Here is a 15,592-nt window from a genome sequence, read left to right as displayed (position 1 = left end):
TGATCTCGCCATTGTTAAGGTAGAGTTTCGAGTGGGTTAGATGTCTAACAATCGTTCCCACATACGACATCAAACTGTTGCGTCAAGAAATCTCCACCAAGGATCCTCCTGTGCTCGGACCTGCACAAAAGAACAAGATCGACACCAGAGAGTCGGTTTTCACCAGCGGGAGACTCTCCAATGCCTAAGTCAGATCTCTCTGAGCAACAATTAAGAATAGTGAAGAAGGTCTTGAGAAGGGGTTATACCTGAGTATTTATAGTGTTAACCAAGAGCTATGTGGTTCTTGAGAGAGTCCTGATATGGCAGTTTCTATTCTTTATGAGAATATTTTTGAGAGAGATCTCTTTACGAGCGAGATCCTTTCTTCCAACTTCTTCTTTAGTAGTTTCCATATGGGAATGGATGATTGTCTGGCTCCTTAGGCCGTACTTGGTTTTTTCTTTATAGATCTGAATCTTGGGTATGATCCATCGGATCTCGGGTCATCATCCCCTGATGATGTGGTGCAATCTTATTGGGTGGTTATATTTTAAGTATAACATGTAGGATTGATTTTCCATGGAATTCAATTGGCATCCTTACAAATTTTTTTGGAGAGTCTAATCCCAAATAAATTCTTTTTTTTTTTTTTTTTTTGGTAGAATCGAAATAAAAATCTGATGTTTTCACGTATAGGTCCGAAATACAGCTTACGAACGTAAATAAAAACGATGGGCTGCCCAACCCAGCCCCCAAGTTGTACACGGCTGTCATGTCTCCCCACCCCTTCCAAGGGGCTGGGGATTCAGACCTTTTACATATGGGTTTTGTCTTATTTGCGAGTGGCCCCACTTAAAGCACAGCCATTGAATGACCGGTGGCACAAACCGTAATATCTTAGAAATATAAGTCTATATGTAGCTTTTTATTTACAAAAATCCACTCTCTCCTTTCAGTCCTTTCCCTACCACCAAGAGTTTTAGTATAAAATGGCACACAGGGAGAGCAGTGCGACATTGACATGGTCAGAGTAAATATGAACCGTCGAAGCAACTCTGAATTCAGTAACAGTACGACATGGAACCAATCGGACGGTTTTAAAGGGCCCCACTTCACGTGATGCAGGTTTCGAACGTGGTTTGACGAGAGAGGTCGACGCCCGCAGACTCGCCCTCCTTCGTGGGCTTCGACGTAGGCCCATCCACGAATTTTGCCACGTGCCGTTATGTGAAATCTCGTCCTCCTTTCCTTCTTGATGCTCTATCGACGGCTGAAATTTCTTTCGCTGCTTCTTTCTCTCTCTCTGTCTATAAATTTTTCACTGAGCAACCATTATAAAAACACAAGAACTGAGCGGGGAAGGTCACTCCATTCGAAACCATCTTTGGGGTTTAAGGGTTCAGAGAATCTTCATTTCTGAACACAACGTACAGCTTCTGCAATAATTTACGCAGAACACCTTACTTTGAGGAAAAAGAAAAAGAAATAAGAACGAAATGCTTCTGCGAAGTTCATCAACACCGATCTTAAACTCATGGCTTCCGCACTCGAAGGAATCGTCGCCCGAATCTGATCTGGTTCATCAATTTCCGAGGACTAAGTCGATTACCTTGACGGCCTCGTCTTTGAATTCGTGGTCTCCCATTGACGATTCAATGAAGAAGATGGCCAGAGCACTTTCAGAGAGCGATCTCCGGGAGCTTGCAGTGGTGCCGAAGCCACCGAAGAGGAAGAGTTTAGGTCGGGGTCTGAATGGGTTGTCAACTATTTCGGTGGAAGAGGTAGAGGAACAAAAGGTGATGGATCCTAACTCGTTGAAGTCTCAGTCGCTGGAGCGATTGTTTTCGAGCTCTGGTTTAGATGAATCGAGTTCCGGTGAATTTGGGGTGTTTGAGGAGGATATAGCGTTGGCAACCCTTGTTGTTGGCAGTGGAATTGGGGGTGATGGTGGTAAGATCTGTGGTGGCGGCGGTAGAGGAGGATCAGATGGTGGGGATGGGAATGGCAGATCTGAGTTTTCAGATTCCAACCACTGGAGTGATAGAACTGATGTTTATTATCAGAAGATGATCGAAGCGAATCCCGGCAACGCTCTGCTCCTTGGAAATTATGCGAGGTTCTTGAAAGAGGTAACAACTCAATTCAAGATTATGTCTACAAGTTTCTATTGAATTGTGTCTTTCCGATTCTGCTCTTCTTTTCTTGAAAAAAAAAAAAAAAAAAAGAATTTCCAAGAAGAGAAGAGGAACCAAAGAAGCATATAGATCATGGTTTTTCAAATCTATAACAGAAGAACAAATTTGGGTGACCATTTGGAAAATTTTGATTAGAGCTTTGTTTTGGTCGATGAGAAACAGGTTCACGGTGACCTTGCTAAAGCGGAAGAATACTGCGGGAGATCAATTTTGGCAAACCCGAGTGACGGAAATGTTCTGTCTCTTTATGCCAATCTGATATGGGATGCCCACAAAGATTCTCGTCTAGCTGAGAAATACTTCGACCAAGCTGTTAAACTCGCCCCTGATGATTGGTGAGGAATCGATTTCATATGTTTCATTTGCTTTTTAATTGAGTCTCCTCTGGATATGCAAGTGTTTCCAAGAAATCTGTTTTTGGGTTTTTTTTTTAATCAAACTGGATTTTGAAAGAGTTGATTCTTTCTTTCGTTTTTTTTTTAAGTTTCTTACAATAAGGAATTCCCATTCATCTGAACTTGTTATTTTGTTAATGCAGCTATGTTCTAGCTTCCTACGCTCGATTTCTATGGGATGCTGAAGAAGAAGAAGAAGAAGAAGGAGGAGGAGGAGATGATAATGAAGAGGAGGAGCAGAAAAAGGGAGAGCATGGAATCAGAAACATGAATATAACATCACCACCACCACCACCACCACCACCACCAAATTTCTTAAGAGGAGCGTCTCCACCTCTGGCAGCCGCCTCTTAAGAATAGAATTACTGTGTAAATGCGACACTCTCCGTCTTTCTCTCGCATTGTGTCTTGTTTGTAAAAAGTACCATAAAAAGCGAGATTTTTATTTTTTGTTAAAAAAAACGGCGAGATATCAATCTCTATTAGGAGTAATATAGAAAATAATCTGACTGTAAAATTTTTTATTGAATCTCTTAATACATTTTTTTCCTGCCCTTTTTATTGGATACAGTAAAATTTTTCACGTACCCCCTGAGGTTTGATGTAATTATCAAAAAATTTCTCAATTTTAAAATTCTAAGTGTCCCTTTGAGGTTCTTAACAGTTAACATATTCTCTCATTCTGTTAGTATAGATTTAACAGTCTTAAAAACAAGAGGTGAACTAATAAAAATGTCCTTCTAAGAAATAGGAATTAAAAAATTCCTATTATGACCAATATACTTTTGAAAAGATAAAATGACACTAATGCCCTCTTCTTTTTCTTCACCATACTCACCATTGCTACAACTACCACCACCACCCACAGATTGCATTCTTGAACGGCCTGATGGACAGACCTTCCTTGCTGTTTTGGTAGCTTGTGCTAGTGCAGATGTTGTTGAAGAAGGTTCATGATTCTAATCAGAGGTTTGCCATATCGAATAAAAGGAAATGGGTTTAGGGTTTCAGGTTTTGAAAAAATTGGGGAAGATGAGGGTTCTCTATTTCTGTGAACCAGAAGATCCCAAGAGCTGCTTGAAAAATTCTGGTAAAGAAAGATTTGGATGTGGATGTTTTGGCCCATAAACAAACCATTCCATTCCGAAGATTTTGTCGCGGTGTTGGTCGAACAGCTCAGGCCAAGAACCGTCATTCAAATGGGCAAGGACGCTGGCTTGTGAAATCAGTGAAGTTCATTCTGGATTTGCTAAAGAATGCTGAGAGCAACGCTGTTGTAAAAGGTTTGGATATGGATTCTCTTTACATAGCCCATGTCCAGGTGAACCAAGCGCAGAAGCAGAGGAGACGCAAATACCGTGCTCATGGGAGGATCAATCCTTATATGTCATCTCCATGTCACATTGAGCTGACCTTATCTGAGAAAGAGGAGCCAGTGAAGAAGAACTCTGAGACTCAGGTGGCCCCTATGACACTCAAGAAGACATGCTTTCCGACGTGGTGCAACTTCTTGAATGGGTATTTGAGATGATGAGCAATTTTTGTCTCTTGCCATTTAAATTCTCTTCCTCTTTAAAGACTCTGATGTTGCTTATCATCTGGTGTCTTGTTATTCATAGATGCTAGGATATGTTTCTTACTTTTTTACATAATTGAGAATTTGCAGAGAGGGACGTGATCGTTCATCAATCAAGTAGTCCAGTCATGGATTACTCTGCTCTTATGCAACCCACACAGGGTTTAAACAAAAATTGAAATTTTCAGTTTGACAAAAACGAATTGGATTTGAAAAAAAGTTGCAACTCAGAATTTGTCCTTCATTAACCAACCTATCCAGTAATGATTTACCTATCTATAATTTACAAAAAATAAACAACAAAAAATACCCAAAAAACCAATTCTGTTCTTCGATCCTTCTTCTCAAATTGAAGTGTTGAGATCAATTTTTGGTTTCTTCTGCAGAGGAATTGGAACAATGGAATCACAACGAGGGCACTTGGGATTATTCTTCGATATCAAAATGTAAAGCAAGCAACCAGGACAACTAGCAGTGAGTAACAAATCAGAACCAGATTCAAACCCAGATAAAGAAGGAAGATGACTTCTCTCTCCTTCCTCTGTTTCCTTTGCTGCTTCTTTGATTGAAGAAGACGAAGCAGATACATACGAAGATGAACATTTCTTGCCCGATTCTCTCTCTGCTCTGTCCAGCACTGTTTTCACTTTATCCAGAGTACAGACGCTCTGGTAATCAAAAGAAGGAACAAGTCTTAGCTCCGAACCCTAAACAAGAAACTTCGTCCTCTCCTTCTCCTCTCTCTATTTGATCTCTTTGATCTCCAGGAGACAACCAGCATTCCCTATAAAACCTGCAATTCATCTTCCCCAAATCGTTTAGGAAGATGAGTTGCAGGTTTTTTTTTTCTTAGAACGGTATTTTTTGTAGTTCATCCCATACTTCTAACGTTGTTAGTCTTAGACTAATGGAATGGGTTTATGTGTTACCTGTTAAGAACCTCAAGGGGGCACGTAGAATTTTTTAAAATTAAGGGATATTTTCATAATTACGTCAAACCTCAGGGGTGATACGTGAAAAAACACCCTAAACTTTTGGATTTATTTCACGTACCCCCCCTGAGGTTTAACGTAATTATGGAAAAATCCCTCAGTTTTGAAAATTCTGCGTGCCCCCCTGAGGTTCTTAACAGTTAACATATTCCCCCATTCCATTAGTTTAGATTTAATAGTGTTAAAAACAAGGGGTGAACTAACAAAAATGCCCTTCTAAGAAATAGGAATTTTTAAGTCCTATTATGACCAATATACTCTTGAAAGGGTAAAATGACACCGATGCCCTCTTCTTCTTCTTCTTCTTCTTCACCATCACCACCCACCATTGCTGCAACCACCACAACCACCCACTGATTGCATTCTTGAACGGCCTAATGGACATACCTTCTATCACGCTCCAATCCCAATAAATGATATTTTACAAGAAAATGAGTAACTGGGACGATAGGTGTCATCCCAATACTACCAGTATCATAGATATAGTGTCCCGAGCCATAGTCCACCCAGTTATCCATTCATGATAATATTAGAGGACGTATCCAAATGGAATAAATCGTTCCAATTACAGAGTTAGCAGAATCGTAAATCATTTAAGTCATATAAATATAGAGTATCGGTTCTCTAATGATAATATATGTCATAGTTACAATACCCCGTGTCAATCCGGTACATTCCGTATATTATACATAAAGTTTATACATGAATGACGATAAGTACAAAAATAAATAATTAAATCACGCCACAAGAGCGCCATTCTTGGGTGTACATCGACATCCAAGTCCAAGCCACCGACTCTACTTGATTTGCATCCATAGGTGCTCATCAAGAGATTACCTGCATATCAACTAAAAGACGTTGCGCAATAGGGTTAGCTCCACAAGCTAGTGAGAGAACAAAGGGAAATACACATACACGTAAACACACAATTTCAAACACTTCATGATGCATGCAAATATTAGATTCATTTTCCACCTAACACACAAATTCTAAGTCAAGTGTATGCTACTGTGATAACTCGGGAGACATTGTGGGTCACTTATCGCCACAATGAAACCTCAGTTATCACTAGGGAGCCTACGCCGGTAGAAGCCATTACACCACCCAGTGGCAGTCCCCGATAGCCATCACTACCCCTGACCTGGCCTCTCTGCCCCATAGGCAACAGGTGCTCAGACTATCCAACACATAAACCCCTGTGGGAAAGGATTGTAGCATAAGGGAACAAGAATCATAACCGCAGATATACTACATGTAAGTCCTATCGTCCCGAGAGGTATTCCGGGTGCATCAACGTCCCATCCCATCTAGTACCCGGGTACTAGGATGGCATGACGCATACAGATCAGGATGATAATTAATAGTTTTATAATTAATTCTGGGATTCCAGTACCGGCACACCTTGCACCTTGACCCGATACCATAAGGAGAACATTATCACATCACATTAGTAACCGTTCACAATCAAGATCAATAATGCAATGCACAAGATGCTTATACTCATATACTAAGATGATAATGATTTCTTAATAGATATTCAAGCCCAAACAAATCACCCAATACCCACTCACCTAACTCGGGTATCACCCGGCGTGGTTGACATGAATCTCACCGTTGCACCTTCTATCCATCGAGTTGGGTTGCCTAAGAATGCAAGAGCAAACGTTAAAAGGTGTGTAGAGGGGTCCTACGTTATGCCCCCAAGGTTAAAATTGAGTTTCAACCAAGACAGCACGGACGAAAGCAATAGGGTGAGTCCGTCTTTGATTCCGTTCAAGCCAAAAGGTCAAAACATGAGGGACGAATCTACGGACGGAACTTCCACCTGGATCCATTCCTGCATCCATTTGAACCCTGAGTCCTACCCGAAAGCGAATGGAACCACGAACAGAACCTCTTCATGAATCCGTTCCTGCATCCGTTTGGTCCCTGACACATTCCCGAGAGGGAACGGAACCACGGACAGAGGCAACAGAGTAAATCCATTCCTGCATCCGTTCGAACCAGTTACTAGGATACACTGGATGGACTTATGGACAGAACCACGACGGTGACTCTGTTTGTGCGTTTGTTGGAGTTCTTTCTAAGATTTCTTATGGTTTTCTCCTCCATCTTGGAACCTGGAGTTCACATGGCAGTCAGGGTCATGGAGGGGTGTCCTAGGTCTCCCTAGGGTCACTAGAACCTAGGCTTACCTCTTGGATCCAAGATCACATAAGGATCTAAATCCTACTTTGGTCCAGTATAAGGTTTGGGGTTTGAAAACCAGGAGATTAGCAACTAAGGTTGCAAAGTAACTAATAGAAGCCTCCAATAGAGTTTGGTCCTCACCATTAAAGCTCCATTCAAGGCTAAACCTCAAGTTGAGTCCCAAATGGAACCCTAGGTTAGCTCAAACTCAACAAAACTTCTCAAATCAAGAGTGTAAATGGAGAAGAGGGAGGTACCAAGAGATAGGACATACCTTAATGAGTGGAGCTCCAATCCCAGCCCTAACCAGCCTTGAAGATCCATCTCCTCCTTTCTCCTTCTTCCCTTTTTCTTCTTTTCTTCAAACCTTGCCCAGACAGCAAGAGGAAGGAAGGTAGGGCAGCCAAACCCCTTTGGCATGCCTTCCATCTTCTTTATTTCCCCTCCTATTCCTCTTCCTTACTTCTTCTTCTTCTTCTTCTTTACCTCTTCTCCTCAACGGTTTGGCTTGGAGGGGGAGAGATGAGAGAATATGGGGCTAAGCCCTATCTTTTAAGGACCAAAAGAGGCCTTAGGGCTTGTTTGCCTAGGTGCTCCTAAGACTAAGGATAGTCCTTTAGGTCTAAATGGGCCTTAAAGCCTATTTGGCCAGGGTCACAACCTATAAAGTCTAACTGGTTAGGACACATCTGGCTTAGCCTAAAATCCTACAAGGGCATATTAGTTTAAGGGCTTGTTTGGCTAAAGCTAATTAAAGGAACCCATTATTTATTTAAATTCAGCCTTGTGGGCCCACCTTCATGGCCTAACTAACCAATTGAAGGTAAGGGTGGGAGTCCATCTTGTCCGAAGGTCTAGTTATGGTGTCCGGGACACGGGGACGTGGTTTTCACATGAAAATACTTCAAAAGGACAAGAAACAATACAGTCGGATCCACGAACGAAACCAGTCTAGTGAGTCCGTTCGTGACTCCGTTGCTGCTTTTAGGGCCTAAATCTCAAGAAAAGTTGTGGGGCTTTGACCATACTTTCAGGGCTTCGAGGGGATACGTATACTGGAAATTTAAAAGTTCAAGGTCACAGGTGTTGACCATTGCCATTGTGGCATTACCCATTGGTAAAAGTCTAATTTGACCCAGGGTACTAGGATGTATTTTGGGTGTGTGTGTAACATTCCCCTAACCCTATAAAAATTTTGTCCTCGAATTTGAAGCGTCTAAAGGTCTCAATGGGTGAAGATTGTTAAATAACAACACCTTTAGTCGCCCACTGCATGAACTAAGTCAGGGGTCCGATCAAGGTGGGGTAGTGCCTACATGGCACAGCAAGTCAGGACTTACAATTTCTCTTTCTTACAAAGTCGCATTACCACAGAGGTGTGCTCCACAATAAGCTGGGGCTCAAATGGGTTAAGAGTCGATGCTTAAAATATCCCAGGAAACATAGGGCCTCAACCACTAGGTTAAGCCACAAGGAACAGAAGGTCCCTTTGATCTTCCCAATCAGGTCGGTATTACATGCTAGTCATCTTTCAATTACAAGATTTTACCTTATCTAGTCCCTAACATAGGGTTTATATTTTGAATGCTTTAACTTTGGATCTTTTCATTACCTAACCCAACTTTAGAATGACTTGGAGTATTGATGGAATCTCCTATTGTTCACTCCCAATACAGAGGGAACGTATTTGGTGATCTATTACCCCATTCATGTCTATTGTTGGAGAAGGTACTGTTACATCCTTTAGTTTCAGCCTTCACAACCTCATAAGTCCATAATCTACCCTTCCAACAGAAGTAAGTCCACATTAGTCCTCTTTTGAGAACTAAACAATCTCTTGTCAGTTTCGGTCTAAGTCATTTCTTTTAAGCAGGTCCCAACAATTAACCTACCCGTGATCTATCCGGTCACTGTCGAATTCATTGATCACTAATTCCCCATTAATTGGATCAAGGCCGAGGTTCAAACTAGCTAACGTAGTAAGGTCGAGGCAAGGTCACATGAAAGCCATCACATATACATAAGTACAAAGCAAACTCAATAATTATATTTACATCTTCAAGAATGTATCCCCATCAAGGTTAATTCACAAGGGTTGGCAAGTCTTAGGTAGGGTATACTAGGTCATTTGGAAAGTCTAATCACGACTTGAGACTCCATCTATAGATCTAAATAAAAGGGTTGGATGAACCAAGAAAAACTTATAATTTAGGTTGTCACTAGCCTATGAGATGTCGTAAATGACTTTTACTTGTACAAGGTCTTCATTAGTCGTTTTAGACTAAATTATCTAAAATACGAGTTCAACATTAGGTCGTTACCCTTCTTGCTCTGTCTTGCCACAAATTTGCATTTGGTACTCTTAAGGTTTCCATTCCATATATGTTTGGCCCAGCTAACTACTTTTGGTTCATTCAACCATAGAGCTTATGGATTTTCATCCTCAAGGGTAACTCTTCTTCTCTCACATAAGAGGGGAGCCACAGCATATACTAATGCCTGCCATTTCTCATTGGCTGGCCTGGCTAGCGTAGGCCCTAACATTTTGACCTCATAACATCCAAAATTAAACAATAACCACGAATGGGCCAAACAACAAGGGTGTAAAACTAGGGTATAGGCACATAATCCTCACATATGGGTGTGGCCAAAAGGTCTCAAAAAATCTGGGCTCAAATCCTTAAACGGATGGACTTACAGATGGAATCATTGTTGTGAGTCCGTTCTTGGCTCCATTGCAAAATAGGCAGGATAGATTATGTAACATGAATCCGTTCATTCGTCCGTTCTCAAAAAGCTGGGTTTGGTAAAAAATACCAAAACGAACGAAACTACGGACAGACTCACGATGGTGGATCCGTTCTTTATTTTGTGCAGTTCTAGGAACAAGAATTTACAATTTTGTGCTAGGTAGATTCACAGACGAAATCACGATGGTGGATCCATTCGTTATTCCGTGCAGTTCTAGGAACAAGAATTTTCAATTTTATGCTAGATGGATTCACGGACGAAATCACGATGGTGGATCCATTCATGCGTCAATTTGCAAAATTTTATAAAAACAGAGCCACGAGTTTTTCAAACTCAATTTGGCTCCAAGAGAGAAGAATAGAACCGTAGAGCAAAAAGCTCTCCAAGAGACCTTCCTTCGAGCATTCCTTCCCCCTCCTTGGTGGTTTTGAGACTTGAGGCACCAAAGCTCATCGCCATTGTCTTAAGGTAAGGCTCTCTCCCTGCTTCTCCCTTCCATCTCTAATTTCCTCTCCCATTTTCTCCTAGGATTTTCGGTTGCTCCCTCTCCATTTTCTTCCTCTTTCCCATCGATTAGGGATATCTATTTCAAGTTTGTGTTTATATGTTGCCTTTAATCGCATTTTCATAGCCATGTAAACACTGGGGTCATGCCGAAATCGATTGAGGCTAGGGTTTCTAGTTGAATCAAGCCCTAATCGATCAATGACTCTATTTTAGTAAATTCTGTAAGCATAATGTGTTTTGATTGAACTTTAAAATTCTTTTCAAGGAATTTTAGAGATTACTTGTCAAGTTTGCCATATCTAGTTGAATTACTTCAATTGTTTCTAGGTATTGGTTGGGATAAAATTCTCAAATCCTCACTACTTTGGGAAAAACCTCAAAGGCATGACTAATCCATTATATGCCCTAAAATTTCATGGAAAATAATTCCATTGGCACATCCTCAAGCATGTTCACTTGTTCGTGTGGTTGTTAGTATGGGCTTTGAAATTCATCCCCTTCCCTTTTTGTCAACCTTGCCCCCTGATTGTCTGGAATCTGACTGAAGTGCAGGAACCCCTAGTCAGGCCACCAGGATCACTGTGGAGCATCACTCCACGCAATGAGATCAATGAAAATGCTCTAAATAGGTTTCCCTATATACCTGTTAGAAGATGGATAGCAGACCCCTGCACCTGCACAGCTCACAGACTGATGTATGATTTGGATCCAAGGTAATCTCTCTCCTCCCTAAAATGGTGGGACCCACCTCTAAAAAATCATGTAAAACCTATGGTGGGCATGTGGGGACAATACCCTGACCTAGGGTCAAACCCTTGTGCAATCCCCCTTTGATTTCAGTTGCTGGAATTCACTGGGTCATGCACTAGGCGATGCAGCAAGGCCCAGTGACATCGCCCAGTGGCTGTTTTTACATATATTTAATTATTATAATTATGGGGACCACCCAACTTGACCATGGATACTCTCCAGTGATAGAGGGGACTCTGAGGGACCACCTCATACCCTTGGTTCAGTGCGGACCCCACCTGTGCACCCAGAACTGAACAGAATCGGTTTAAAAATGAGTTTTTAAAAGAGACCTAACCAAACAAACAGACCTCAGTGGGCATTAAGTCTATAAATAGGAGGCCATTTGGTTCATTTAGAACCCTTGGCTGTACCTGAATCCGAAAGAGAGAAGAGAGGGAAGAAGAGAGAGAAAGAAGAGGAAGGAGAAGGAGGAAGAAGGAAGGAAGAAGAAGGGCTGCTGCCAGGTCCTCCCCTAGCTCATCCGAGCTTCTTCTCAGCTCTGTTTCAGGTATAAAATTTCCTGCATACCTGCTGTTCACCATTCTTTCCCTTTGCATACTGTGTTTTTCAACCCTGGGCAGCCCAGAACAGCTTAGGTTTGCCCAGTCTTGGTCCAGATCAGCCATGCAGACCTTGTGCATGGTGAATCTGTGATCTATGTTGAAAAATAAAAATCTGATATGTTGTTCCCTTGGCGGAATTCTGTTCATGCATGCATGCACAGCCTTGACCCCCTTCTGGCTGCTGGATTGAAGCCACGACTGCAAGCTAGGGCTGCTGAGACCTAACCCTAGGTGGGTAGAGCCCTGAAACCCTGTCTGGCATATTGTTTCAGCCTTTCATGTGGCTGAAACACAAGATTTCTGATCTGCAAAACCCTATGCACTATTCATCAGGGTATTCTGGACAGCCAGATACAGCCTGCCTGGAACCCTGATGGTGAAATGGATTGGACCATAAGGTAGACCACCACTAGGGCTACTGGACCATCCCAACATGCAGAGGATCCATTAGACCCTTGGCCCTACAAAGCCCAGCCTTGGAAACTCAGCCCTGCTGTCGATTGCAGGCACTAGGCGATGCACTGGGCGATGCAACAAGGCCCAGAGACATCGCCCAGTGAAGGAATCTTTTGATACAAAAGGGCAAAATTGTAATTTTTTATGGGATTTGATCCCTGGAAACTGTGGGATGTGGGAAATGACAAAAATGACCTTCTCCCACATCTGTCCATATGTGAAAATTGGTTGGAACCCTAAGTGGGCCCTGCAGATGACTGTGCACTGCTGTGTTTGGTTTTACTACACTGTCCTGAGTTGGACAGCAGTATGTTGTAATGCAAAATGTATTATGGACTAAATCTGACTTAGAGGCAGGTGTGGGCACTATAAATGACCAAATTACCCCTGTGCCCTAGGCTTTGGCCCATGCACTGGGACATGACCTAAGACCCAGTATAAGGTTTAGGTCTTGATCCTGTGCTCGAGGACAACAATCAGACAACAACTGGAATTGAATCTGTGACTGAGTACCTAGAGCCAAGTACTGGTGAGTGAATAATACTATCGTATGTGCAAATATAATTGTGATCTGATGCCGGCTATTAATAATTGAATCTTGTCTGTTATGCCATTTACATGCTTACAATCAAAGATACTCAAATCACTGCATAATGACTATTGTTGATCAACACTGTGAAATGAATATGATGATTGTGATTGTTAGAATAGATGCTGTACTCGGCTTGGAAATGAGGCCTGCAGTAGCCCGTACTATGAATGCGGTTGACACAGCTTGACTCATACTATACCATATAGACATGGGGTTAGAGTTTCATCACCCCCTGCTACAAACCCTTGCCAGTAGGGGTTAAGGTGTTGGATGCCTGGGAGGCAATTATCAGGGAGTGACTAGGATCGGAACATTAAAAGGTGCAATTATCAGAACACCAGAAGGTGCATATATCGGAACACCGGAAGGTGCATAGATTCAGAACACCTATATGGTGCATGAGGGAAGAAATGGTTGCTTGCCAGGATAATCATCAGAGGGCTGGTCGGGCTGACCTAGGAAGGGATGCTAGAGCCGACTGGTTTTCTCCGACAACCCCATGAGTGTATCGCGGGAAGAGGTAACCAAGCCTACACCAGGGATACATGCATTGGGATTATAGTAGCACATACCTGACTTAGTTGTAATGATAGGTGGCTAATAATAAAACTGGACTTGCATATCATGTAGATCATGTGAATCTGTGGATTGTGGTTGCATATGCATGCATGATGGATGTTATTTGCTCACGAGCTCGGTGGGGCTCACACTCTGTTATATGTTGCTCTTTTCTTAGATGATCCTGCAGGTGAATGCCGCTGTGGTATGGCGGGCTATTTCGAGGAGGAGAATTTTGGTGGTTATGACGATGTTGGTATGGACCTCGACGGAGGTCATACCGATTCTGCGTACTTTCTCGGTGGTCGTGGATGAAGACCTTTGAGGAGTACTTCTAATGTTTTGTGCTGGGAACTCCTTTTTGTTATGTTAGGAGGTTTCCTATTTTGACCGTGGACCGGTTTTAGTTGTTTTTCTTTCTTTCTTCTTTTGGGGTTGGGTGCCCTAACCCTGTATATAATCATGTATGTATTGCTGTGCCTATCACAGCAATATCAGCTTATGTTTTCTTTTGTTGTGGGTTTTGTGTGCTGGGTAATGTAACAAACAAGTTTCTATATGAATATATTATCACCATTTCCCGTATTGCAATGCTTCCGTTTATTTCTGATAAATTGTAGATGTCCTGCATTACTCTGATCTTATTTGTGGTGAAGGTGTGGATTTTGGTTCATGAATGTAAGCACTGCTTCTTAATCCGTGGGATTTGGCGGATTGCGGTCGTGCAATTCGGGTCACCTACCCAATCCTCCTAGGGGGTGGTTTGGGGTGTGACAGAGCTTGGTATCAGAGCGTGAGGCTCTTCTTACATTCATGATTGCAGACTAGGATTAACAAGATATAACTCATAAAACCCGAAATAAGTAAAAGCTACAGGGGAAGTAGATGCAATTAAACAAAGACATGGAATTTTCATTAAATTAATAAAACTTACATAAGATTGACTACATAAACTGAAATTCAACAAGTACATAAGCCAAAAAAAAAAAAACCTAGACTAAGTACATTAGGTAAAGGATTAAAATACATAAATTACTCAAAAAAAAAGAAAAAGATGAGCTTAATCATGTAACCTCAAGTGTCTGGAAGATGCTAGGAGCTACTCTATAGGAAGTAGGTCATCAGTAGGAGGTTGAGGCTGGCGTGAGTCAACACGGAAGTAGCAGTCCCAGAAGTCTAGTCTCTGCTCAACTGCACCTACTCTGCTGTCCAAAGAAGTGAAACCCTGATCAACTCTAGACCCCAGGTCAGACATCTGTGCGCCGAGGCTCTGAAGCTGTGTCATCACCTGAGCCCAATCTGGAGGCCCTGGAACCAACGAACTGGTGGCACTGATCATCTCGTAAGCAGGTAAGTCCGTAAACTGTGTGTCAAAATCCTTAAGATCTTCTAGACCTAACCCCTGCTCCTCTGTGTACATGCCCTGAGCGCCACCCCCGATGTCACCCTGCTCCTCTCCAATCTGATCCACATCCTGTGCATCACCACCCTGTCCCTCGTCCTACTGCATATCCTCAGCCATCACATGCTCCTCATCCACTACTGGATCTTCACCAGGCACCTTAATCTTCAGAATAGAAGTCTTGTCTATAGGCCTGGATCGAACCCTGTCGATGTACTCGCCCTCTAGTGGAACCCCAAAGTATCGGAAGACCAAGGTAAGAAACTTCCCGTAAGGAAGGTTACCATCAGCTGGATTTCACGCATGGTAAAGCATCACTTGGAGTAATAAATATGGGAGGTTGATGATTGGACCCCCTAACCAGCACCTAGTAAGCTGCAGGTGATGTATGCCCGCATCATAGAGATACTGCCCTTGTTGCCGCTACTGCCCTTGTTGCCGCCCTTTGGGTAGATGTTATAGGTCACACACCTACTAATCACCCTAGCACTAGGCTTGTAGGCAGTCTTAGACTTGGGAGTGTCCCCTGAACCTATCAAAGCCCTGAACACAGTCCTCCTAGTCTCCAAAGAGAACATATCGGAAATGTCCATGCGGGGTTGGTAATAAACCCTATCACCTGTGTCAGGTAAACCCAGGAT

General features: G+C 42.4%; 1 protein-coding gene and 1 pseudogene across 1 annotated transcript; both read left to right on the top strand.

Moving 5' to 3' along the window:
- The first annotated feature begins 1,351 nt into the window (after positions 1-1,351).
- Positions 1,352-2,964, top strand: LOC122672915. The gene is made up of 3 exons (XM_043870421.1): positions 1,352-2,111; positions 2,340-2,512; positions 2,716-2,964. The coding sequence occupies exons 1-3, from the start codon at positions 1,479-1,481 to the stop codon at positions 2,924-2,926; spliced, it is 1,017 nt and encodes a 338-aa protein (XP_043726356.1). The 5' UTR covers positions 1,352-1,478; the 3' UTR covers positions 2,927-2,964.
- A 406-nt stretch (positions 2,965-3,370) lies between these two features.
- Positions 3,371-4,193, top strand: LOC122672252 (annotated as a pseudogene).
- Positions 4,194-15,592: the final 11,399 nt, after the last annotated feature.

Source organism: Telopea speciosissima, chromosome 8 (assembly GCF_018873765.1).
Source record: "Telopea speciosissima isolate NSW1024214 ecotype Mountain lineage chromosome 8, Tspe_v1, whole genome shotgun sequence".
NCBI lineage: Eukaryota > Viridiplantae > Streptophyta > Magnoliopsida > Proteales > Proteaceae > Telopea > Telopea speciosissima.
The sequence above is the reverse complement of the archived record's forward strand: the minus strand, read 5'-3'. Positions and strand labels throughout refer to the sequence as shown.